The 27,241-nt window shown below is 39.8% G+C and overlaps 1 protein-coding gene across 1 annotated transcript in view; it reads left to right on the top strand.

Moving 5' to 3' along the window:
- DNAH6 (dynein axonemal heavy chain 6) overlaps positions 1-27,241 on the top strand; it is a 174,208-nt gene that overhangs the window by 1,927 nt on the left and 145,040 nt on the right. The window contains exons 2-12 of the mRNA XM_042449592.1: positions 1,340-1,621; positions 4,076-4,252; positions 7,269-7,519; positions 10,775-11,042; positions 12,566-12,700; positions 12,792-12,915; positions 13,042-13,183; positions 19,045-19,213; positions 22,689-22,802; positions 25,313-25,513; positions 26,614-26,734. Of these exons, the coding sequence (XP_042305526.1) occupies positions 1,346-1,621; positions 4,076-4,252; positions 7,269-7,519; positions 10,775-11,042; positions 12,566-12,700; positions 12,792-12,915; positions 13,042-13,183; positions 19,045-19,213; positions 22,689-22,802; positions 25,313-25,513; positions 26,614-26,734 (1,978 nt within the window). The 5' untranslated portion in view covers positions 1,340-1,345. The remainder of the gene's footprint in view (positions 1-1,339; positions 1,622-4,075; positions 4,253-7,268; positions 7,520-10,774; positions 11,043-12,565; positions 12,701-12,791; positions 12,916-13,041; positions 13,184-19,044; positions 19,214-22,688; positions 22,803-25,312; positions 25,514-26,613; positions 26,735-27,241) is intronic.

Below are 27,241 nucleotides of genomic sequence, written 5' to 3'. Positions count from 1 at the left end.
ATTTAGATGTCCAGGTTTATGTACAGTGGGTCCTTGGTATACGCTGGGGTTTAGTTCCAGGATCCTTCATGGATACCAAAATCTATGGATGCTCAAATCTCATTATATAAAATGGTATAGTAAAATGGTGTCCCTTATATAAAAGGGCAAAATCAAGTCTTACTTTTTGAAAGTTATATATATATTTAATGTTTTTAAGCCGTGGATGCTTGAATCCGTTGATAAAGAATCTGTGGATACGGAGAACCAAGTGTATGTGCATTATCTCACTTCTGTTTGCTTAAAATTCAGGAACAAATTGGACTATGACTCTGGAGACCAAGGTTCAAATCTTCTCTTGCCCATGAAACTTCCTGGGTGACTTTGGGCAAGTCACATGCTCTCAGCTTTAGGAGAAGCAAACCTTTGACCAATTTTGCCAAGAAAGCCCCCTGATAGGTTCCCATTAGGATCGTCATAAGCCAGAAACAACTTGAAGGCACACAACAACCACAACAAAATTAAAGCTTATAAAATCCTCACTATTTCAGGGGAAATAAACGTGCTGCTGCATTTGTGCATGGTATATTTGTACAGTGTGTGTGAAATTCTTGCATATCTTGGGCCAGTGGTACAGCATTCAAGAAACCAAGCTATGTGTACTTAAACTAAATATCTGCAGATAAACGTTGCAAACTTTTTTACAACTGAAAAGTTCTTATATTGTAAATGCAGTGATGTTTATTTTGGCCTGTTACAGACTGCCAAAATAAAGCTGCTTCGGGTCTCTTTGGAGGTATGCTATTTAAATGATGCCTGGGTCCTAAGAGTCCGGAGGTCGCTCCAAAGCCACAGTCCATTCCTAAGCACCGGAGTGCAGCTTTGGTGCAGCTTCTGGATTCTTAGGATGCACGCATCATTTAAACAGCATACCTCCAAAGAGACCAGAAGCAGCTTTATTTGGGCAGTCTGTAACAGTTTTGCTTTTGTACTTGAGTAACAATGTGACAAATGATTTAATGCAAGCATAGTAGAGCAGTTGTAAAATCCCAACTAGAGTCTATCTGTTGAATCAATTGCTTGCATGGGTAAGTCAGTAATTATGGAAATCTCAGAATGGGTCTGCTGTCACTGGGACTAGCAATTGCTATTAAACCAAAAGGTTTAATTTTAAATTATATCCCAGTGTGGACATGATGAAATGCTAAGTTGAGGGATATGGGAGGAATAGGTTTGAATTGGGTATTTCTAGATTGTGGCTACCATACAATTGTTTTGGAAGTAAATTATATGAAGTCAGTGAAGTTTAAAGCATATTTGTTAAAGTAGACTTCAGAAGTGATATCTGTTTTGTTTGCAGGCAATTATGTCTAAAAGGGTGTCACTGCCTTCTATCCAACCTCCTTCCCAGCCTACTTCACAACAGTCAGATACAGGCAGAAGTGAGCAAAGCAGCTCGGACGGAGAAACTTCCTCATCCAGTGGGAAAAATTCTCCTTCCAAAAATGAATTAACAAAGAGATTGGCTAGTATAGCTCCACAAAAGATGGCAATAAACCCTGCAGATCTGAAATTTCAGTATAATACAAAAGCACAGGAGAGAACCAGAAAACGACAACAGCCCATAAAACTGGAGCCTTTGGTAGGTTGATTTTAAACTACAGTGGGCCCTTGGCATCTGCTGAAGTTTGGTTCCAGGACCCCCTTTGGAGGTTTGCCCTTTGAATACCAAAATCTGTAGATGCTCAAGTACAGTACCACCAAATACAATGGCATAGTAAAATGGTGTCCCTTTTGGAAAGTAACAAAATCAAGATTTGCTATTTGGAATTTATTTATTTTAAAAATATTTTCAAGGCATGGATGTTTGGATCTGTGGATAAACAATCTGTGGATACAGAGGGCTGACTGTACTCAGTGAGGCTCTGTTCTAGTTTTATCTTGTTTCTTCTGAAATGTACTGAAAGCCTTTATGCTGCAAGGGCACATTTTCTCCAGGAGCAAATAGTGACATGGTTGCCCATGCCCTCTATCTTTATTACAGGTTGATAAGAAAGTTTTACAGAAGTACTGTATAAGTCTAGAAATTTTATTTTAAAAATTGACCCAAAACAAAAGCTGAGTTGACTTATCCATGGGTCAATATGAGTACTGTACTTTAACTGTTATATATTAAAAAGGAGCCATCTCCTGGTGAAAGGCAAGAGTGTAATCTTTCCAGGACACACTGACATCCTTCTTCTTCTCTCTCATCCATCCAGCTATTAGTGTGAATACTAACTGTTATATGTGCTCTAATTTTTAACTTCTTTGGCGTTTCTTCTTTTTGCTTCATCATTTACATCCTATGTTATGTGCCCTTAAATTTTAACCTTGACTTATCCACAGGCCCTAAAATCTGCCCTTGACTTATATATGAGGTTGACTTATTAGTAGAGTATATATGGTAGGACCATGTTTGGCAAGAGTGTAGAGTTTTATAGGATCTGGATCCCTGCCCTCCATGTATACATTTTTATAATGCATGATGAAGGCAATTGATTCATGTAAATATATAAATATGTTCATTTTTACTAGTGTACTGTATAAGTCAACCTCATATATAAATCGAGGGCAGGTTTTGGGGCCAAAATTATGGCTTTTGATTTGACCCATGGATAAGTCGAGGGTAAAACTTAGGGGAATGTAACAAAGGATGCAAAGGATGAAGTAAAGGAAAATAATGCCAAAGAACTGAAAAATCCAGCAGGCACAACTGTTTGTGCTCACACTAAAGGCTGGATGATGATGAGGGAACTATGGTAAATGGTGGCTGTGTGATGTGTGGGGAAGGCAACCATCCTTGGTGGGGCTAAGAAAATGCACACATGTCAAAAAGGATGCAAAGGCAAGAGTTAAGATACAGTATTAACTCTTATTTAAAACAGAAACCATCTCCTTCTCTGAGTAGCAAAAAGAAAGAGCTTACTCTGACACAAGAGAACTTTAATGAAGCAATGACCCTCTCTGCTATCTCAGCACTCTGTGAAGGAAAGCGCCAATGATCTGCCACTGCTGTGATTTTCCCATCCAGGCATTCAAAAAGGCCAAAGTGGTGGCATGGAGGAAAGAGTAGCAGAGGGTCAGTACTTCTTTTAGGTTCTCCAGAACAGACTAAGCTCTCATCTTTTGCCACACTACTCATAGAACTCTTTTTTTTGATCAGAGTAAAACTACAGTAGTTACATTGACCCATAGATCAGTCAACCCAGGTTTTTTGGATCAATGTTTGACTAATTTTGTTAGATATATATGGGAGTACATACAGAACCTTATGTACTCATGTATAAGGTACTGTATATACTTCTACATGAGTATATACAGTATCTTATATATGCGTATATACAGTACCTATAACTGGAGTTATGACTGAGAAATGTAGGTAGTGGCAAAAGTAAATACAGGTTGAGTTACTCTTATCCAAAATGCTTGCTATCAGAAGTGCACTGGATTTTGGAATCTTTCAGATTTTGGAATATTTGCATATACATATAAATTTACCTCCAGACTACGCATATAAGGTGTATACAAAACTTAAATGATTGGAGATGGGACTCAAGTAATTTAAGTTTTGTATACACCTTATATGCGTAGTCTGAAGGTAAATTTATACACAATGTTTTAAATAATTTTGTGCATCAAACAATGTTTGTGTGTGTTGAACCATCAGAAAACAAAGGTGTCACTATCTCAGCCACCCATGTGGACAATCTTGGGATTTGGAATATTTAAGGTTTTGGATTTCAGGACATGGGACACTTAACCTGTAGAAGCCTTACATTCCAAGGTGCCTTCAGAGATGACCGTAGCAACCAGTCAAGAGTTTATGATTTGATCAAATGTGGACTTTTGTTTGGAGAGACTTCCTAAAAAAAAACCAGTGAGCTGGTACAGATGTGTGATACCTGGTTAAATGGTCAGGCTGCTATGATCACATTTTCCCTTCATTTTCACTCCTTTAGGATAGATACATCAAAATGCCTAATAGTATTGTATAGAATTTGTCACTTGCACATACTGTTTTATTTCATATTGTCTATGTTTCTCCTCAACCAAGCCTGTGCTAAAAAAATATCAGTACCACAAGCAACCTGAATATATCTACCAGAAGAACAGGGAGAAGTTGCTAGCTTCTGGAGTATTACAACCTGTAACTTCAGCAGAGAAAAGAAAATGGCCTCCTTCTGTGGAACCAGTGTTAAGTGAGATCTATGAAGAGCTGAGGGAACAGCAGGTACCATCTCTCTCATTTTAAAAAATATGTTACATCATTTAAACCTTCCTTTTCAAACCAATATTTTGAAGATTATTTGCAGTGTCTTTTTAGAACAATCATTTGGGAGAGGTAAAAGTGTTTTTATTAACCTCCAAGCTACAATTAGTGGTTGGGGTACTGTATATCTTGCACATTTATCCACCTTTAATTTGAAAAAGGTTTGCAGCCCTGTGTTGCGATGTCTGGGCAGGTCAGACAGGCAACTTCTGGAATACCACAAGTATAGGTAGTTTGTATATGTTAGAAAATTGTGTTTTGGTTTTATTTTCAATATCTAAGGCTGCATTCACACTACAGCAATAATGCAGTTTGACCCCACTTTAACTGCCATGGCTCAGTGCTATAAAAATCTTGGAATTATAGTTTTGTGAGACATCTAGCCTTTTTTTTTCAGACAGCTCTTGAGTCACAACAAACTACAGTTCCCAGAATTCCATAGCACGGAATGATGACAGTTAAAGTGGGGTCAACCTGTATTGTTTCTGTAGTGTGGATTCAGCCTGACTGCAACCATATTAAGACATTAAGTTTGTTGATATATTACCCTACCCCATTTATCACTCATGAAGGATAGCTGTTCGAAGTAAAAAGCATGTTCTATTCATTTAGATACCCTCTGTCCTGATTTTTTTAGGGTTATAAAATGCACAGGTTGCCTGATGCAGATAGCCATCTTCCAGCTTTTGGAAGGTATAGAAGCAAATATCTGAATAGAGATTGTGTTAAGACATGTGTGGGCGAAGTGTGCCTACAGGTCTCCCATGGCTCCTGAAACTCCTAATTGGATTCCCAAGATCCTCACAGCAGCCCCCCCAAACCCCCAGGTTCTTTCAAAACATTTCACATTTTTCATGTGCAGTTGTAGTTTGAGTGGTGGGTTGTTTTTTTATGGGGGGTGGTGGCCTAAACTGGTTCAGATTAGATGCAAATGTAGCCATTTATTTTTTGCATCCTCCAGAGCTCTCCAATTCATCCAAAACCTCTGAAAAAATGACTATAAATTGGTTAAAACGATGACCAGGAGTGACATTATATCACTTATGGCATGCTCACATGTGAGGGTGCATCCACCAGAGGGGTGCATGAGGTGAAAATGGCCCCCACACCTGCAGTTTCTCACCCCTCGGAAACTGCATAAGGTGTGGGAGCCATTTTTATCTCATGCAAGAGATTGCAGTTCCATGTCTCCCCTAAGAGCAGATAAAGAGTAACAGTCAGCAACTTGATGACCACTTTAGTTTAAATTGATCTTTGTGGGAAATGATCCCATGCCGCAAGCTATTCTTGCAAAATATAAGCATTTTCTGTCCCTTCAGGGAGATATATGATATCCGAAGACTTAAACTCATCCCTCTTTCTACACAGTGCTCTTTCTGTGTAGACTTTGTTAATCTGTTTTTATTAATGAGGGACAAGTGTAGGAAGTATAACATATGGTCTGGTCTGGTCTGGAATTATTCTTGTCATTGAAGATTATGTGTAACAAAGATATACAGGGCAGTATTCACAGCTTTGATTTGCAAGATATTTGGATGAAAACAGAAGTGGTATAAATGTCATGCTCTTGTTCAACACCTCTTGTACTTACATGGCTGATACACATTTGTTAACAACAGCAAGATAGGTTTAAGAGAGGTGTGGTGAACATGTGGCCCTTTACATGCTATTTAAGTGCAGTTCCTAGCAACATTGGTTAATGGTGATGAATGCTGAGAGTTGCCGTCTAACAAAATCTGGAGGGCCCTGTGATGATTTCCACCCCTGGGAGGTTTACATTGTCTATCATTCCTTTTTCTATTTATTGTATTAAATAGTGTTGTCATTGTATTTAAAAGCTTTGACATTGTTGTATATTGGCGAGATAAGGCCCGTAATTATGCTTTTGAAAAGTTTTATAGCACACTTATAGAGTTTTCAGGTCAGCTGATCCACATATAAATCTCACATAGACTGTTGTTCAGTGTTATGTTGATGAATATGCAGAGAGGTGTTGGAAGGACAGAGTTGTGTATGTTGTGCAGCTAACCTCCTAAGATAGGAAGATACTATCTTGTTTAAAGCCCAAGGTAAGATTCAATTGCCAGTCCAATCAAAATGAAGCCAAATGCCTTTTGGCCACTTCAGGCAGCAAAACTGTTTTTTCTCCTCCCATCTTGTTTCTGTGTTGCTGCATGGAAGAGATCCTCTGCTTCCAGTTTTAAGCTAACCAGTCTCCAATTAAATTCAAACTGAGGAATTTTATTAAATTAATATGTGGTTTCTTCAAACAAGAAAGAATGATATACTAGAATTTAAGGTAAGTAGAGTTCCTACAGCATATGTAATGAGAAACATTTATTAGTTAAATCGGGAAGCAAAAGTTTCTGATGTCACTGGCGCTTTACAGACCGCCCAAAAGGGTGGTCTGAAAAGCGCCTTCATTTGCTGCATGGAGGAGCCTCAGCGGCCAAACCGCGCAGCTCTCCACGCAGCAAAAAAGAAGCTGCAAAATGCAGCTTCTTCTTGCAGCGCGCTAATGACGCCGCAAGGCACCAATGGTGCACTCGTGACGTCATTAGCACTGTGCGACGTGCGGATGCTAAGCGTCCGCTACATCAAGATGGCGGCGCCCGTGTAGAACAGGTGCCGCCATTTTGTATGTGCCTAGCGTGTACTAGTGTTAGGGGCGTCCAGAAAGGACGCCCCTTTCTAACCCTAGTATGTGCTCAGCACGTACTAGGGTGACGGTTTGTAACGGGCCATAGTTGTGTTGAGGAAGAGAATGCAAGTATGATAGCCTTTTCATTTTGCTACTCAGCGATAGTCTTGTCAAAAGGGCCGTTGTGATAATAAACTACCCCTGTTGGCACTCTAAATTTGCAATGAGATGCTGGGATTTTCTTACAAATTGTGATTAGAGAATCAGTTGAACATAGATAATTTGGGGTTTTAAAGTAAACAGTATGTCTAAGTTCCATTTACTTTGCCTTTACAGTTACTGAGTGCTAAAGATCGACTCCCGACTCCTCCTAAACAGCCACGTAGTGCAGTAAAGCTCAGTGCTTCCATACCAAGCCCTACTCCACCACTTCGTACATTTCAAGAACCAGAAGCAGTAATTAAAGCTAATATTACAGATCCTTTGCAAATTATAAGAACGATATGTGAAAACAAAAACCTTGGATTCCTATATATGACTCCTGCAGTGCCTAGGTCATCAACTGAGTATGAACCATATAAACTGAAGTGAGTTATATTATTTGAACTTTACAGTGATCAATTTTATGATAATTAGCTTTTTTGAGTATAAGGTGAATTATAAATTTCCTGTTTATACTACTAGATTTACAAGGTAGCAACAACAGATAAAAGGTTGTGGCCTCAGCAGCCAACAGAACTGTCCCAATTGTTATCAGAAGAAGAAAGCTGGAGATGTTGAGCAGCATATTTTTTTCAGTGCCTGGCTTCTAGGTGATTTCTTAGGGCCACGGTGTTCTGGAAAGGCAGCCTTTAAAAAGCAAAGTAAACAAACAAACCAACCACCTGAAATCCAGGCATTGCAGGCATTGCCTATTCATTGTCTGGAAATCTTCTTTTCCAGACAACACAGCCAACCAAAAAAAAAAAAATGCTGCACTAGGAAAGCAAAATAAAAGCAACACTCAAATCAGTTGGGAAGAATAAATCACCAGGAACAGATGACATACCAGTAGAAGCGCTACAATCCACAGAGACAGGATGAAGTTCTGTTCTAACTAAAGTCTGCTGACAAATATGGAAAACAAAACAGTGGCCCACAGATTGGAAATGATTGATATACATTCCCATTGACAAAACAGGAGACATAAAAGATATCTGTAATTATGGGACCATTGCACTAATTTCCCATGCAAGCAAAGTCATGCTCAAAATTCTGCAGGAAAGACTCTTACCACATATGGAGCAAAATAAATAAATAATCCCACATGTGCAAACTGGATTCAGGAATAGAAGAGACACTAGGGATCACAGTGCAAGCATACAATAGATAATGGAGTACACAAGGGAATGCCAGAAGAAAATTTGAATGTGCTATAGCAAAACATTTGACTGCATAGACCAATCAAAGCTATGGATTGTTCTTAGAGGAATGAGAGTGCCATTACACTTAATCGTCCTGATGTGTAACCTATACTCGGGACAAATCAATGGGACTCCAGCATATGTGAAATTTGCCTTACGTGGGTGGTCCAGAATGGATCCCCTGCGTATGGCAAGGGCAGATGGTACTGCTGTTCCCCCTCCCCCCGAAAGCTGCTAGTTGTGATACTGAACACACAATAAAGAGGCATAGTGTACCATCTTAAGGCCAGTCGCACACATTAAAATCTGAATTTCTGCCATTTTATCATTTAAAATTCTGGTGCTGATAGAAATTATAGCTATTGACCTGATAACAGGAAACCTGGCATCCCTTGTCTATTTGATGCAACCTACAAATATTCCAGATTTTTATTCTAATAAAAATGATTTTTATTCTAATTTTTCAGATACACTGTGATATATTTCTGTCAAATTTTGTGAAAGCTATTAATATACTTCATTCACTTATAAAATATTTATCCCCTTGATACAATTCTCTGCAGGCCCTACAAATGACAAAATGACTTATTTTATCCATTGAAGAGCAGTCCTTCAACTGAAGGGGTTTGTGAAATAATACTGTAATCCTTGCAATGCTACCTTATTCCAGCGAATAGTAGAAATAATCAATTTGGGGGTCTTGAATAGGCGAGGTGTTTTTTTTAAATGTTAAAGTGCTACTCATAAAACTACTACTCCCAATCTACACAGAAATATGTAGTTTTGTAGGGCTTGCAGTGGGGTTTTGTAGGGATACAGAGGCTCAAGTGGTTAAGATGCTGACTGTTGATTGCAAGACTGGCAGGCTGGCAGTTTGAGGCCTAGGTGCTGCAAGATGGGGTGAGATCCTGTCACTAGTCCCAGCTTCTGCCAATCTAGCAATTCGAAAGCATGCAAATGCAAGTAGATAAATAGGTACCATTTCTCAGTGGGAAGGTAACAGCATTCGGTGCAGTCATGCTGGCAACATGATCACCAGAGCAGTCCTCGAACAACGCTGGCTCTTTGGCTTAGAAATGGAGATTAGCACCACCCTCTATCACTAAACATTCATGTCAAGGGACTACCTTTACCTTTATCCTTTGGGGCTTGCATAGGATTGTACTCTGAAAATGTAAAAACCTAAACCAAAATAAATAAAAATACTCCAGGGGAATACAATGGTTGTTTTTAATTTTGAGAGCTGGATACTCTGGAATAGAAATTGATAAAGAAAGGAAGGGAAGTGAAAACAAAATCTGGAGTCTGATCCAATCTTATTCAGAAGCAAGCTTTTCTTAACATAAAGAGACATATCTAAGTGTTAATATACATTTAACCAGTCAATGATTTGTTTGTGTCTTCTTTTCATGAAAAACTGTTAATAATACATTTTCTTTTCAAAAGGCAGGGGGATGCAATGATAAATGTTCATGTATTACAGTTTAACACTAACATATGCTGACTCAACTTCTATAAAGCCAGGAAATTGAAAATTAAAGATTGTGTCATAACAGACATGCACCCTGACTACTGCTAATGTTGTTCAATGCCACAAACTCTGCTGGTTTGCAACTTATCTTTCACACACCCAGGGTATTTCTTGCTCATTCAGTCCCAAATCGAAATGGGGAAAGTGACACGTCTGGCACTCACCAAATACCTCATGTTGTTTGAAGTACAGTGCGCCCTTACTTTACACAGGGGATCTGTTCCAGATTCCCCCGCATAAAGCTCGAGCCCCATTTAAATTAATGGGGCTCATCATGTGGTGGCGCGGCGGTGTGCGCGCGCCATTGGCACGCACCCCATTGTTCCCTATGGGACGCGCCGCCCCTTCTCCTCGCACGGCTTTTAGCGTATGCTGAAAGCCATGTAAAGCATGCCTGTGTATGACACGGGTGCACTGTATCTGAGTCTTACGAGAAGGAATCATCCGGTGAATTGATCCATGACCATCAACAACCACCCAGCCATGTCACTTTTCCCAGAGTGCATTCATATATTACCAATTATCTCAATCTACTGCTAAAAGACCTGTAGAGGAAAATATTTATGTGACTTCCCAAGAACTACAAAAGTAATAGTGTTCTTTTCCTAAGAAATGTTAGAAATAAATCTTGACATGGTGGAAAGTTCTATTAATTTCCTGCACTCTTTTCCCCTTCTGTTAACCAGTGAATTGGAACCAGAATGTGTGCAGTGGAGAGATGAATAATTTGGTTTTAAATAAGAAAACTGAAAATATCTGAAATAGTTCTTATTAGTCTCTCCTTTCTTACAGGTTCAGAACAGCCACAGAAAGAAATTAATCTGTTGCCCCCTTGTTCAGAGGATGGCAGTTGAGGGAATTAAGTTACTATATATTCTACTAAATTAAATGTTTTCATTTATTTATAGAATTGTAAGTTATGATGGCATTAACAAAAATGACTACTACACGATTAGCCCAAATGCAATTATTCATACATGTAATGGGGAAGTTGAGTATCTGGAACTTCAGCGCTGGGAGCAGGAATATCTCTATCACAGAGCACTTACCAAAATTACTATATTTACAATATTTCGCAAATGGAAGTCATTTAATGTATGGAGGAAGAATGTCCGCTCGAAGAAGATAAATATGTGTCGCCGAGCTTTGCAGAAGAACTTATTCATTGTTAATGCTGTATGTATGCTTTTATTACTGAGGTGATCTATATAAAAAGTGTTGGACACTGAAGGGCGAAGCAGACTGCCCCTTTGTGCTAGCTTGAGGCCAGTGTCACAGCACCTGCCTGACCAGCTGGCATCTTTTTGTTCCTTCACCTTCTTCTTCTACTCTTCCTACATATTATCTTTCTGCTCATCTTATGAGTATGTGCTTTTTTTTTCTAACCTAAGGAACGTGTTCCTGTTCCTCAATACTTGACCACACAATCTATATAGAGCAAAGCACTACTTTAATAGCTTTTTCACTAAATGCTTATGTGGTCCGCAAGGTCTCCAATGAATGTGGTTACAAAGCACATCAAATAAGATATTAGTGGCTGAATCAACTTTCAGAACACACTGCAAAAATAATCCAGTTTGAGATGGCTTTAACTGCCCTGGCTTAGTGCTAGGGAATCCTGAGAACTGCAGTTTATTGTGGAACCAGAACTCTCTGACAGAGAAGGCTAAATAACTCACAAAAATACAGTTCCCAAAATTTTCTAGCATTGAACCAAGGCAGTTAAAGCTGCCTCAAATTGCTGATTTTTGCAGGTTTTTGGATCCTTATGATCTACAACAGGTTCTCTCTTCACAATCAGACAGTTTTGATTCATTCAGGTCATCCCACCATTATTGTAAAACCAATCTATGTTATATCAGCAAAGGGGAGGGGGGAGAAAGGTTGGAATTTATCATGAAAGTATATTCTAGCTAGTGTAATGAAAGAATACAAGAGCCACCACACACTTTGTTTTAATCACTGGCTCATTCACTCCATATCTTTATACACTCAAACAGTCTCGCTGAAGCCAGCGCTCACACTCAGAAACTCCCCGGCTCTGTATTTAACCACATGACGTAAAGGCATTTCCCAAGCATTTTCCCTTTCATACTGCAGTCTGACTCCTCTTCCTAAGAAAATGCTAATTGTTTTTCAAAAGGATTCATCTCACACAAACCTGGCCTTGGAATGGAAGTGGGGAGCAACTGAAGCAAAAAAGAATGAAAGGGTCTAACCCCTTGATTTCCTCCCTTTCAGCCTTATTGGGAATATAAAGCTAATCTTTATGCTCTTTTATGCCAACTATGGCCCTGTGCAGACTGGCTATTAAGGCTGGCCTGGGGGCAGAGTCAGGGCATGGCTTCCACATGATGCATGCTCTGACTCCACCCCAGGGCGCTGTGACGCCACGTGCCACTGCACATGGTGTGCGGCAGCACAGTGCTCCACACGGTGCAGAGCCAAAGGAGCGCCTTAAAGCTGCAATGCCGTGGCTATCGCTCCTATTCCAGGGCGCAAACAGTTTTGCAGCTCCTTTTTGCATGCTAGAACGACCAGATTGTGGCCGCAGCGTGCAGTTACTGCGGACTCATTCCAGTGCACCTGAAGGCGGCTGCAGGCAGCTCCTTAGTGGTAGTCTGCACGGCCTCTATGAGAAAGCTTCAAGATAAATTCCAGTGTTTTGATCTCATTAACAGATTCTTACTATTTTACAGTGTCTGAGACCAGCAATTCTGAATATTCAAGAAATGTGCTACCAGATCAGTGACTTGGCACTCTGTCAAATTGAAAAGGGCTATATATACACACTGGTAGAATTCAAAGGTACTCAGTTGGATCAGCTAAAAGAAGTGAGTTTCATTGGCTGTTTGGTCTTTCAAGGTTTTGTATGTACTTTTAGTGAGGTGAAATATAAACTCTTAACTGCATTGTAATTTTCAGGTGATGTCTCGTCTGTCAGAGTTCAGGGAATTAGCCAAAGAAGTCGTAGGGGGTGCATGCAGAACTGCACTGCTTGAGTCAGGTTTTACCCCTGATGATTACTATTACGCAACAGAGAGTTCAGGTACAAAATTGTTGGGCATTAGAGTAGTTAATGTTTTAAAAATGAATATATTATCTGTTTCCTACACATTGGTTTAGTTTTGTACTTCGAATTGTTTCAGCAATGTACATGTATATTTTTTTCCAGAACAGATAACGATGACACCAAGACTAGCTGCTGGAAGTGCTATGATTCCCCGGACTGACAAAGATCTTTATGGTGAACAAGCTGAAAAAATGACATACACAGAACAGGCCAACAAAAGAGCTCAGTGTGGAAGACTGACATGGTTGGTATTTGGCACTTTGCAGATCCACATCTAATTGTTCTTTTTCCTAATTTAGAAATAATAATGTAAGAAGTTAATTTTTTTCTTGAAGTGTTTCTTGCAAATGAATAGCCAAGTGTATATCCCCACAGGAAGTGCTTGCATAAAGTCCACTATGCTGGCTTCTAAATACTATCACATACTTACTAGCATGATTAATATCACTTGAGTGGAAAGTGATTGTATAATGCTGGAATTCACAGCTTTGGGACAGGCCAAAGAAGAGTATTGTCAAAAATAGAGCTTGGAGTTCAGGAAACCTGATTTTATAAAGCTCATGGAAATGCTAGGTGGAATCCCAGGGATAGAGATGTGAAAGAAGACGTTCAGCAAGGGTGGGAATTCATGAAGAAGCAGTTGCAAAAAACCCAATCACAAACAATTCCATGGAAGAAAAAGAAAAGATATGCATCTGAAGAAGTCCATGTAGCTGCACAGTAAACTCAAGGAGTAAGTTAAAAGGAAAATGAGTTCTTTATATATAAAGAATGGAAGGAAGGATGAATTACCAAGGAAGAGTGCATGTATGGAACCGAAGCTTGCAGTAATATTGTAAAGAAAGCTAAATCTCAGAATGAGGGAAATGGAGCAGCAGAAAGAGTTTTTTCAGATAGGTTTAAAACAAGAGAATAACCAAGGAAATAGTGGGGCAGCAGATCAGTAGGTTTAGTAAAATGTTAATAGATCACAACAAAAAGGCAGAATGGCTCAATACCTATTTTGCTTCAGTTCATGGCAAAAAGAGCTGTATGCAAGAATGACTCCAGAGATGGTAAGAGATCCAAACTGCAAATCAAGCTTGATATTGAGGAATCACCAAGTTAACCTAAACGAGTTTAGATTGGCAGGGTGAGATGAACTGCATCTGAGCATATGGAAGGAATTTGCTGATGTACCCTTAACAACTTGCCATCATTTTTGAAAAACCTTGGAGAATAGGTGAGGTACCAGAAGACCGGAGGGCAAACATGCTTTTCATTTTCCCCCCAGGTCTGTTTGTAGTCATGTCTTGAATGTGTGCTTGGGCTGTTCCAAAGAGGGGGATTCTTGGCTGTAATGCAAAAGCACCGTTTTGTTGGTGTACTTACATGCTGTAGCAGAGACAGGGCAAGATGGCAATGACTAACTACTGCTGAGTTAATCTTCCAACATTATCTGGCTCAATCACCTCCATACATCTTAAAATGCCACACAAAGGCAAGAAAAGAATCTGGGCCAGTCCCAACAACAATATTGAAATCCAGGAATCTTTCAAAGCAGCAAAACATATGGAGATTGACTCACTTTTTCCAACAGCAGAGATAACACAACTTGTGAATAACAGATTTGCAACTACATCTTTTTTTTCCACTCTCTAAGTTGTTACAGAAATCTGAATTAAGTAAAATAGCCTCCTCAGTTCTTCAAGTCCAATATAAACTACTTTCCAGAGCAGCAAGATAGCAGAGACAACCCCCTGGAACTTGCTGGCAGTAATGTTCAGCGCTTCCATGAGGTCTGCCTGTTGTTTGCAGAAACATTGATTCTAATATTCTAATATTGCGGAGACTTAAATGATATTGCAAAGAAGGTAGAGAAATTCCAACAAGCCTTTCACAAGCAAAACCCTGATGACAAACAGGGTTAAAATAGCAGCTAGTTTTTGGTCACATGGAGGAAGATTGCCCATCTCATCAGGACACACGGATGTAGCCCAACATTGCTGTGTACAGTGAGCCCTCGGTATCCACAGGGGATCCGTTCCAGACCCCCCCCCCCACGGATACCAAAATTCACAGATACTCAAGTCCCATTGTCCCCATCCTCTCTCCAATGCCAGCCTCACCGTTCTCACTGCAGCAGGCAGCAGGGGATACCTCTTCTTCCCCGCCTCCTCCCCCTCTTCTCTTCCCCCATTTCTTCCCTGTCGGTGCTGTCGTGGCATTTCTCTTCCACCTCTGTTGCCCTGCCACCGCTCGTCCTCCTCTTTTTCCTCTTCCTCCTCTTCTCCGCTCTTCGTCCTCCTTTTCCTCCTCTTCCTCTTCTCCGCTTTTCCTCATTCTTGTTCTCCCTCCTCCTCCTCTGCCAATGCCACCCCCCCCCCCCATGGACTTGATATCGGCGTATGCTCAAATCCGCAGATAGCAAGTCTGCGGATATGGAGGGTGGACTGTATTACAGAATTATCGATTCCTCTTAGAAATTAATCTCAGTGTCTATATTTGGAATGGCAGGAAGTCAGTTGTAAGATTATTTTCCCAGATGGTAAACTCCCACAGCAAAACAATTGAATTAAAAGACTGTCACAAACACAAAATAATAAATTCCTTTGGTAAGCACATTACATCAAAACTATCGGTCTTTAAGGATGAGGTTTTCTGTGACCTCATCACAATAGAAACAACAAACAGACAGTGCTAATCCAATTTAACCACTGCACTCTGCTGATAATAAATCTCTACATGCCTCAGGTGACGAAGAAATCCCAAATCAGAAACTTGTGGACTGACCTGGAATCATATCCTGCTAATCTCTTTGTAGAATCCAAATGAATTTGTAGTCCTGGTTGGGGGGAGGGGGGGAGATTTAAATGTTAGACTGGGCTTCAACAATCATATCCTGTATACCCAGCACAAACACCCTCCTCCTAACCTTGAAGATGACAAGATGCGATGCTCAAAAGACAAGAAATCAATTTTTTCAGGCCTATGTCTGACTCAAACAGTCTTCAGACTAAACCTTTGTATGTTAAACAGTGCTCAGAAAAGAGACTGTCCAGCTGAATTCACTTATCTCTCTGGGTCCAGAATGAGCACCATTGAACATATAATCATTTTAGGGACTTTCTCCCCTATGCTAAGGACCCAGGTTTGAAAGTGATAATTTTGAAATTCAGATATACCTAAGGGATTTTACTCAGGAGACACATACTAAGGATTGTTATCAGCTCTCTTTATTGCCACCAGGAAGGAGCTAAATGGACCACTGAGCTAAATGGACCACCCCTCAAATATATCAAACAATGTGAAATATTGGCCTCAAACCACCTTCACTGTCTTTGGACTGCCCTGATATCATCCAAGTCCCCTGATGAACATTTGAGGAACTGCAACACACTTACCCAAGTGTTATTCCAGTATTTGAACTACCAGAATAGTGCACACTGAAGGCGACAACAGCACCACTCAAGCCATAGTTCCACAAGGAATGTATTAATGCTAATAAGGTTCTCATTGCCATTTACCAGGGTTATGTATCCAATACTATGCCAGAAGCTGTGTTAAAACTGCTTCAGCAGAAGAGAAGCTACAAAAATTGATGGTGTACTAAAAAGAAGAAGAAGAAGCCATGAAGAATAATTGGACACAATTTATCCAGGCAGTCAAATACAGTATCTAAGCTTCATTTTGGACATATTACACCAAGTTCCCAAAGTAATGCACCAGTTACAGTGGACTGTCACATCCCTCCGGGGCTCTGGGAGGATCCCTTTCAAGTACTTTATATGGATGTTGAAGGTGGAACTACATTGAAAGTGGATGTACGAGCCAAAATATAAAGAATCTCTCAAGATGGACACTGGTGACAGCATCAGAGATCAAGGACCTTGCAGCTCATCTGAGAATGGGCAAGGCTCCAGGGTAAGATTTAATACCTTCAGAAGCCATTTAAAAAATTGGAATTCTGGGGCCCTATTCTGGCCTCATTTTTCATCTGTATTGACAACTATGGTCGAGCGCCCAAGGGCTGGGGGCTTGCTATCATTGTCCCCATATTTTGAAAAGGAAGGAGGAAGGATCCTGACAACTATAAATCAATTAGTCTCAATATGATTGGAAAACTTTATGTAAGACACTTACAGTGGAAGCTCTAGACCTGACTTCAACAGGAAAACATACCTGCCGAGGAAGAAGCTGGCTTTAGAGAAGACCAATCCACCATAGATCAAAGCCTTCTACTGCATCATTTCATTGAAAAATATTCCACCTGCAACACAATCTCTCTCTCTCTCTCTCTTTCTGTTGCCTTTATAGACTTGAAAGCATCTTGAACCAAACTGTGGGAAAAACTGGATGCTTCCTTGATGTAAACCCCAGGGTATTCTCACCAATGCCATTGTCACTGAGAAGGGCAGCAAGGAAGGCTGCATTCTATCTCCACTTCTGTTCAACTTATAAATCAGTGGCATGGTGTGTCAGGTGTGTCATTTCAACAACACAAACGTCCAGCCTCCAAAACTAGAGGGAATGCATATCTCAGCTCTGCTTTATGCATATGACACAGCAGTACTTTCAAGAACACTCAATGGCCTAGAAAGAGCACTAAAACAGAGTACTGCAGAGCAGGTCACCTAGTATTCAACTATATATTTAAAAACCACCTTAAAATCATGGCATTTCTTTAAAAGGTCCAAGAACAATATCTGGAATATAGATGGCCATAGGATTGAGCAGGTCTCCTGTTTCAAAATTTGAGGGGGGGGGGGGATCTTTTATGCTAGTGTTAGTAGAAAAGCACATAAGGAGTATGCTGCTTGTGATGCATAGAGGAGCTCAACAGCCATCCTGAAATTTCTTAGTCAAGAGGAGGCCATTATATACCAGCAGTGCCCAGACATTTTGAAGCCAAATCAGTTGAACAATTCCTTTGGATTCCAGCTGAGACCCCCTCCTCAACTTTGCACCACTAGTACAATTTAAATTTCTAAGATCAGCTTTCCAAGCTCCAAAATGTGTCTCTAATGGAACTCTGAGTCTGAAGTCAGGCTTTATGAAAATGGAGACCAGAATGTGGGTGACTATACACAGCTACTGGCTCACACTCTGTCCCACCGGCCTTGTGCCACTAACCTTGATTGATGACTTCCAGTTTATGAAGAAACACACAGTGATGACTAAAGTTTCATCACTGGGCTTCTCTCCAAATTTTCTGCCTTAAAGTCGTGGCATGGGATATGATAAGGCTAAAGCAATTATCAAACTATGGGTGGTAGATTCAAAGCGAGAACTGGATCTAGCAAGTGCTCCAACTTTTATTGCTAGCAAACCCAATAGATGTTTGGCATTACCTATGACATAACTTAGCAAAACTTGAAGTATCTAAACAATGGAGATCATTTACTTTGGCGCAATGTCATGCCTTTCTCTCAGCTGTCCTTGAAGGCCGATATATGAAGATCCCCTTGTCAGACATACTATGCCCCTCTGGCCAAATAGAAACAACATATGATGTATTATTACAGTGCTCATACTACAGGAATGTCTGCCTTGGACTTATTTCACCTCTATTGCATATCAAGGACACGCTGGTCAATTTTACACTTCTCTGTTGCTTCCAGACATCAATCTTGATACAATATATAAAGTTTCCACATTCTGTGCAACTGCAGTTAAAATTTGCCAGGCAATGAGTATCTTTGATCTGTGTTTTTACCTTCTTTTAATCTGTATCCCGTTTCTACCTGTGCTAGCCTATGACCATAATAAAGATTCTATTCTATACTATGTGCTATAGCATTATAATCATAAAAAAGTAAAAAGACATGGGAAGAGAAGTAGATACATTTTTATCCCAGTACTTCTCAGAATTCAAAAGAGCTCAATTCTACTCAAAGTTGGGAATAAAATGTTGCAGCTAGTGCTGAAAATTAGTCTGGGAACACAGAAGTGTTATTTGTTTTTGGGGTTTTTTTTAAACCCAAAACTACAGCAACAAGTTTTGTTTTTGTTTTTTTTGTGGAAAATTCTCACTGAAGTATATTGCACTTTGAGTATATATGAGGAGCTATGATATTACCTCTCCCATCAACAAAATTCTGTATTGCTTTGTTTTTTTCTTCCCAGCTTTATTCGTCTTGCTGACTACCTTATAGTAAACACTATGCATGTTTTGGCAGTAAAATCTGTCACTGCCCTTTTGAATTACCTTACTGAAAAGTTGAAAAGAACACCTCCTTCAGAGGTGATCCTGAAGTGGAATACAGAAGAAGCACCTGAAGTTGTGGAGAAGAAGGTAAAGTGGATTTAGTTAAGGCCATGTATGTTTTTAAATTGGCAAGTCTGTCACTGTTCAGATGCTTAAGAAAAATGAAACTATTTTGAACAAAAGTCTTATGCTTTCTGTTGATTAACATCAGTCTTTTTCATTTTGTCCTGACTTAGAGCCAGAACAGATTGGCATAAAAAGCCAGCTTCCAGTCGGCTTGGGGGCGTAGCATATGCATAACACATGCCTCCAAGACGCATGGAAGCCGGCTTCACACTGCCCAGCTGCCCACATATGGGCCAGCTTCTGGGCACTCCAGCGGCACAGCTTTTAGATGTCGCATGCTGCCAGAACGCCTTAAAGTTGTGGCAGGGCAGAAAAGCCAGTTTTTTGCCAGTGTAAGAAGGAGCGACAATTTGCCGCTTCATTTTGGGCCAGCCAAAAGGCAGATTGGGCCCACAGCATGCAGTTGCTATGGCCCCAGTCTGGCTTACTCAGGGATCGTCTGTTTCACCCCTTATTGCATTACCAAAGAAAGACAAGAGGCAGCAAGATAGAAGTGGCTTTTTCTCTTATATTTCCACATGACATTGTCGTATGTCTGTTCTCCATCCAGATGGAGCAAGTCATTTGGCTTTTGCCAAATGGATTTTTCCAGCAGGACAAAAGGCACATATTTACAGTCGTCTCTCTCAGCAGTAGAGTGGAAGTATTTTGTGGGTATGCGGGAAGGTGATCAGAAAGCCACTTCTGTCTCACTGCCGTTCATGTTTCTTTTTTAATATGATAAGGTTCATACTATCTATCTCCTTTTATGTTAGAATTTCAATTTTTCATATTCTGTTAAGATGCCTTTTCTTAGTAGAGATCAACACACATTTCCCAGAAATATTATACATAATTGACTTTTCATTATACATGATACATAATTTAGAAAGTAAATACATTTTCTGTTCATATTTCATCCTTAAAATATGGCAACTTTTGACAATAACATGTTATTTGCACTTTTATTTTATTGCTTTTAGAAAGACAAAAATAATAAAGCTGACCACTTTATAGCTGAGGAAGAGGAGGAAAGAAGTATATGCTTTACCATTATAATAAATAAATAATTAGTCTTCCTTAAGATTACATTTTTGGAGACCTGATATAGTTGGAAGAGGGTGTAGTTCAGGAAACATTGGCCTGGTACTCATGGGCAGGAAGCAGTATGGCGGTGCCGATTCTAGGATTTCAGAGTGCGCAGCCACCACACGCTCCAGAACCCTAGAACGTGCCACCACTGCCGTCATGTTGGCCTCCCGTCCACACGGGGGCTACCATGATGACATGCGAGATTGCACAGCGTCTGCACATCGCACACAGGAAGTGGTGTCACAGGGCTACATTGCAACCCTTATGACACTGCGAGGAAGAAGCTGCTTTAGGCAGCTTCTTCCTGACTGCGTATCGTTCCTGCACGGTTTGGCTGCTCTAGGAACAATACACAGCAAAGGGGCGGAGTTTCACCACCTGTATGTACAGCCCCATTATTAGATTTAAAAGTCACAGTCTGGAAGAGAGAGCTCTTTAGGAAACTTTAAAAGAATTAAAAGTCACACAAAGCCTGAGGAAGAATGATTAAATGATTGGTCTGATTAAATTTTTTAACATTGGCGTGGTACACATGGTGCTAAAGCACCGTGCTGGCGCCATACTACAATTAAGGGACCACGCGGCAACCATACAGTCCCTTACCCTAGTATGGCACGGAGCCATAACAATGGTGCACCACGTGTATATGGGCACCACCATTGTGATGTGATGGACGCATAGCGTCCACACATCACACCACGTCTGTGATATCATGAGTGCACCATTGGCACACTCACAACGTCCGCCCTGCAGGGCAAAAAGAACCTGCTTTTCGCGGGTTCTTTTTCCTCCAAAAGGAAGCTGCGCAGTTTGGCGGCTGAGGCTTCCCTTTGGAGGAAAGATAGGCACCAGCAGGCCTCCCTGTACCGTGCTATCAATAAAAAAAAATTGATAGGGATGTTGTAAAGAGTATAGACAGTATATGGCCGGCCCTTCTGATACACTGATTTTTTATACGTGGATTCAAGCATCCAGGTTTGAAAATGTTAAAAAAAAGTATAAATTTCAAATACCAAACCTTGATTTTCCAGTTTTTATAAGGGACTCCATTTTGTTACAAACCAAACAAGACCTTAAAAATGAAAATGTTAGTCATAGGCCTGTATTTTGTAGTTTCTGTTCTTAGTAAAGATGGCACGAAGGGGTATATCTTGCAGGCTGGCTCCTCCTCCTCCTGGCCATGTGGCAACTGGGAGATTTTCAGAGTCCAGGGAATTTAACATCCATTTGCATCACAATAAAAACAAAGACACTTCCTTTACAATTCAATATGTCTCCATCCTTGTGAGCCCCTTGCTATTTGAGTTTATGTCCAACAGCCAAGGTAAACAGCTGCCTCTAGAATCACTTACTGAGCGTATGTGAAAAGCAAAGCAGAAAGCAAAGGGGAAAGCAATTAGCTTGCCTCACCAGCTGTTCTGGTATGTTGAAAAAGCATAGAGCTACAATTTTGGTCACCAAAATGGAAATCATAAGTGCAGTTTTAGGGGTTGAGCCGGGTAGCTGAGGACAGGGTGACATGAAGGTATCTCATTCATAGGGTCGCCATGGATTGACGTTAACTTAAAAGACAACAACAAAAGAAAAGTGGAGGCTCTCAAAAGAAAAAAAAATCATCCTGGGATGTATTTTGGAAGAAGCTTTCCAGTGGTCTCTAGAAGATTCAAAATGTTTTTGTTTATTTCAGCTAGTCTTAGTTGACCAGGCTGTTTCATTTCACATGTAAATACTAAAATATACCCATGTTAGTCTGGATCAGTATGCTGAAAGCCGTGCTGGAAAAAGCGGCACTGTGTGCCAGAAAGAATAATGGGACACGCGCCCCATGGTGCATGGGGCTCAAACATACGCAGAATTTCCCTTACGTGGGGGATGGTGGTGGTGGTGGTCCGGAACAGATCCCCGCATAAGGGAAGGGACCACTGTATGTACTTGTCTATTTCATCAGATGTATAGAATGAAGTGCCTAGTAACAGACTTGCATATGAATGAGCTGGTTGTATGTTTGAATAGCAATAGAAATGCAAAACATATGGTGATGAAGTGACACATTGTGGTACAATGGTAGGAGGAAAGATGTTGCTTGCTATTCTGAGCTCTGTTCTTAAGCACATCACTCCATATATCCTTAAAAATAATTTTAATTAGATGCTTTGGGGATGTTCTGTAAACTAAAAGTGTAATGTTGTGTGTATTCCTGAGTCCATCAGATTAGTTGGAATTATGTTGCTTTGAGAGAGGAACACTACTTACTGGCTTTTGGACTATAATTTATTGTCAGAAATATGCTGGGACAGAGAAAACGAGTCCTTGTTTTTAATTTAAGAATCTAAATTCATTTTCTGATTTATCTTTTTTCTCTCAGGGAACCTCAGTGATTGGGGTACCAGAAGAAGATGAGTCTTTACCCATGTTTCTTGCGGAGCTAATTTTGGAAATCCATGCACTACTATTTGAACCAACTTTGGATGATTTTCAGGTTTAAGAACTATTTTATTGAACAAGTTACTGTATGAAAAATAATTGTGATCATGGGCAATGCAATTTTATTTTCACATGCAGAGGTGAGGGTGGAACATTTAGGCATGATGCAACCCCTAAGTATACATTGGACTGAGATGCAGTGGGATTTCTATATTGTTTTATTGACTGATGGTGTGTTTATTTGCCCTGGAACCTGGCCTGAAATACCTGGAAGGCATAGGCAACCTAAGACAAAACAACATGAAAAAGATTTGTCCACTATCTGTTGCATGAGTGATCCAAATGTAAGTGCAGGTAAGCAGGAATGGAGTAACTAATATAGAAGAAGGTATGTAAAGGTGAATGAGAGCACTGGAGAAATCAATATACTGTATAGAGGAACATTGTACAGCAGGTCATGGGTTACATGTAGGACTCAAGGCCATTTCAAAGATTCGAAGAGCCCTCCAGCACCCCATTTTAAAAAGTTTATTCTTTTAAGAAGAAGCAATACCCCAAAGCCTTTTTCTTGGCCTAAAATAGCTTGGAGGGGGATATTTCCCAAAATCCAGAGGTAATCAAGATTCTGATAAAGCAACAGTGTCTTAAGTGGATGATCAAAGTAGGCCATCACCTTCAGACAATGTTTATTCTTTTCATGAAGAGATAATGAGGATGGGTAAAGCACTGGAAATAGAGATCAAGCTTCACGAAGAGCAAAAGGGTCCAAAAAAAAAAAAAAAAAGAGTCCAGAAGGTCTACTCCAATCACAATTCTTTCTCTCCTGAAAGTAATCTATGCCTTATGGAAGACGCCATCCTCTATTTCTTAAATCTTTACAGGGTGCAAGAAGATATCTCTCAAATCCAGTTCCACCATCTAGGACTAAACTTAGTAGTGGTGGATGTAGCTTAAAGAAAATCTTTCCAAAAGCAGCACTTCGCTTTTTCTGATAAAGAAGGCAGAAGGCTAGGTGGTTGTTGCTAGAAAGTCTTATGCTCTCATTATGCTGTTATTGAGGATTGCAAATTAAGAGGGAGGCATGGAAGTGTTCCAGTAGTATTTGTGGGAAACAGATTTTTTCGCTTCTGGGTCACTTGGCAGAAAATAACAAAACAAAAAATAGCAATTATCTTCCAATTAGCAATTATCTTCCTAGATAAGATGCATAACAAGTCACAACTGCATGGCTAGTGTGACATCCAAGCCTCCTAACTCTCAATGGCTTAGAAAATTCTTCCTTGTCACCATTGCCCTCAGGTAATTAATTTGGTGCTAAATCTGTCTACACGTAATTCATAATTCCTATATACTGAAATTGAAATCTTTGAAAAGAATACAAGGTCTTTGTAGACCAAAAGTTAAACACGAGTCAAAAGTGTGATGCGGTGGCCAATAAAATTAATGAGATTTTACACTGCATCAGCAAGAGTATAATGTCCAGCTGAAAGGAGGTATTCATACCACTGTGTTGAACTTTGGTAAGACCATATGTGGGACACTTTATCCTGTTCTGGGCACTACAATCCAAGGATATTGACAATCTGGAATGTGTCCAGAGGAGAAAAACCAAGATGGTAAAATGTCTAGAAACCAAGCATTATGAAAAATGGCTTAGGCAGCTTGGAACTTGGAAAAGAGAAGACTGAGAGGTGCTATGATAACATCTTCAAATATTTGATGGAAAATTTTGTAGAAGATGGACCAAGTTTAGATGGACGAAGAAATTAGGACATGAACCAGTGAATACAAATTACAAGAAAAAAGATTCTCCCTAAACATTAGGAAGAACTTATTAAACTCATTGCTGTACAAGAGTGGAACAGACTGCCCCAAAGGGTGATGGAGCTTTCTTCTTTGGAGTTCTTTAAATAGAGGCAGGGTGCCACCCCATCATCATACAATATCATATTTTAAAATATGAATGTCTAGTTGTAACCAACTGTAGGGAGCGGTGCTTGTCTCCGTTACTAAGCCGAAGAGCTAGCAAAGTCTGAAGACGAATCCAGTGGCCATGTGGCCAGCATGTCTGCACTGAGCACTGTTGCCTTCCCTCTGAAGTGGTATCTATTAATCTACTTGTATTTGCATGCTTTCAAATTGCTAGGTTGGCAGAAGCTGGGTCTAGTCAGGAGCTCACCCCATCATGCACCACTTGGGCCTTGAACTGCCAAACTTTGGATCTTCCAATTGTGGGAAGTGGTGTCTTAACCACTAAGCCACTGCATCCCATAGTATTTAATCACTTAGTGATTAAGAGTCTGAGGTATAAACAAGAAAGTTTCTGACTTAAATATCATCCTTGCCGAGAAAAAAAAATGGGTTGCTTTCAGCAAGCCATCTCCATCATCAAGGCCCGTTTCATCTACAGTGTGGGGATAATAATAGTAACAATTCTTGTAAAGTTGATTTTTATTTTTATTCAGAGACCTTTGAAAAGTGCTGTAAAGGTAAAATACAAATGTTCTTTCTTTGAAGACTGCAAGCTTTTTATAAAAAGAGATTCTCTTCTATTTTGTCTAAAAGGATTGTATGTCAGAAATCGTCACTCAGTTTCAGGCAACTGTTTTATCTCTGGCAAACCTTGTTCCTGATCGATACTTTGATGCATTCACTCGTCCGGTTATTAACAACAAAATCGAAGAAAAAACATGTGGTGAAGGACCAAGCTTATCAATAATGTTTAAAGATGATAAATATCTCCAAAGTATTATCTTACAAATAAAGGTACAGAGCACCTATTTGGAAAATCTATTTACATTCTTTCTTTCACATTTCAAGGGGAAAATTTCAAAGACCATCCATTCTTTATCCTTTTCCCAACCATGACTACCTCCAGAAATGCACAAATGAGAATATTTTGAGCCACCTACCTGTGAGGCTAGAGTGATCATGTTTCATTTTTATTAGTGCACTAAAAGATATGCAGATAATATTCTGATCTATTTATAGAAGTGTATTTATTTATCTATTTATGGGATTAATACCCCGCCTTTCTCCCAAATTGGGATTCAAGGCAGCTCCAATGTGGGATTCAAGGTGGCTGCTTAGACTGAAAGATGGTACTGTATAAGGTTGTCCCATCTTCTTTAGTTTTGTGCGGAGGGGGCCCAGAATTTCTTGTGGCAAAATTATATACAGCACGCCTGCGCCATATGTGCACGTGCTATACGCGGCTTTACCCTTACGTGGAAGGTTAAGCTGCCATAAAATGAATGGTGTGTGCACTGCGCCGAACGCAGCAATGCTCCCCATTGAAACTAATGGGTTTTGAGTGTACATGTTTTTCTCCATACACGGGGGGTGGGGTATGTGTGTGTGTGTCTGGAATGGATCCCTGTGTATGGGCAGGGCCCACTGTACTGTCAAACAAGTTTTTATTTAATAGGCACATTCCTTTATCTTTAAAAATTGGCTTACTTTTGTGGGGGGAGAGGCAGGAATTAATGGGATTTTATCTGACTGGCACCAATGGAAATTTTCCTTCTAATGCTAATGGTAGCTTTAGAAAAACAGTTTTCATCCAAATTACAGCAGGGTCTGAAAGACTTACACTCCTTCCCATGTGCTATGATTCCAATAGTTTTCATTCTCCCCCAAGTGACTATTTGCATTTTAAAAAAAAATATGTACACATTGAAGGCTCATTTAATATGTACACATTGAAGGCTCCTCAGGGTGCTAGTTACCAGTATAGAGATAGATAGTCCCATCCACTCCAGTTTAATTAAGGGTTAATAGCAGCACTAGAGGAAATGAAACAGAGCATTGGTATGGACATAACATTAAAATTACAAGTTCAAAAACACATTTCTCTTAATTTTTAGGAAACAATTTCTTTAGGATTTGAAGCAGTCAACTTGTATGCAAGTACTTTTGAAAAATTTCGATTATTTTTTAAAGAAAACGAAAGCCTTGACTTAGAAGCGCTGAAAAAGGAAGAACCTGGTAAATTTTGTTTCATATTGTGGCATATATTTTGTAACCAGCTAGGTAGTACATACAGTCTCTGGCAGTGACATCTGTAACATTTGTAATGCAAAAATAATTTAGACGTGTCTTTAAATTAAAAGCTTTACTGTAAGACCTATTCTATATTTCTTGCACACTAGGGATTGAGAGTGGTTGTAGGGTTGTAGATACATTTGAGCTACGGTAACTTTAATTCAAATCTCAGTTGTGAAACCACTAGATGATCTTAGGGAAGTTGTTGTTTTTTCAGCCTTGCCCCTTGTTTCTGCCCATAATGCTACAGGGCAACTTAACAGCATTTTTCTAAGTAATATAGGGAAACTGAATACAAAGTAAATGAACGGAAATGCTTTGGCAATGCCAGGTAATTCACTTCCTTTTGGAAGTGACAGAAAAATCTTATGTTAACATTAGACTTTAATTCATTATTTGGTTATATCATAATGGTGTACAAGCTAAACAGAACCTCAAACGGTTGTGACT

This window comes from Sceloporus undulatus, chromosome 2 (genome assembly GCF_019175285.1).
Source record: "Sceloporus undulatus isolate JIND9_A2432 ecotype Alabama chromosome 2, SceUnd_v1.1, whole genome shotgun sequence".
In the NCBI taxonomy this organism is placed as follows: Eukaryota; Metazoa; Chordata; class Lepidosauria; order Squamata; family Phrynosomatidae; genus Sceloporus; species Sceloporus undulatus.
The sequence above is the reverse complement of the archived record's forward strand: the minus strand, read 5'-3'. Positions and strand labels throughout refer to the sequence as shown.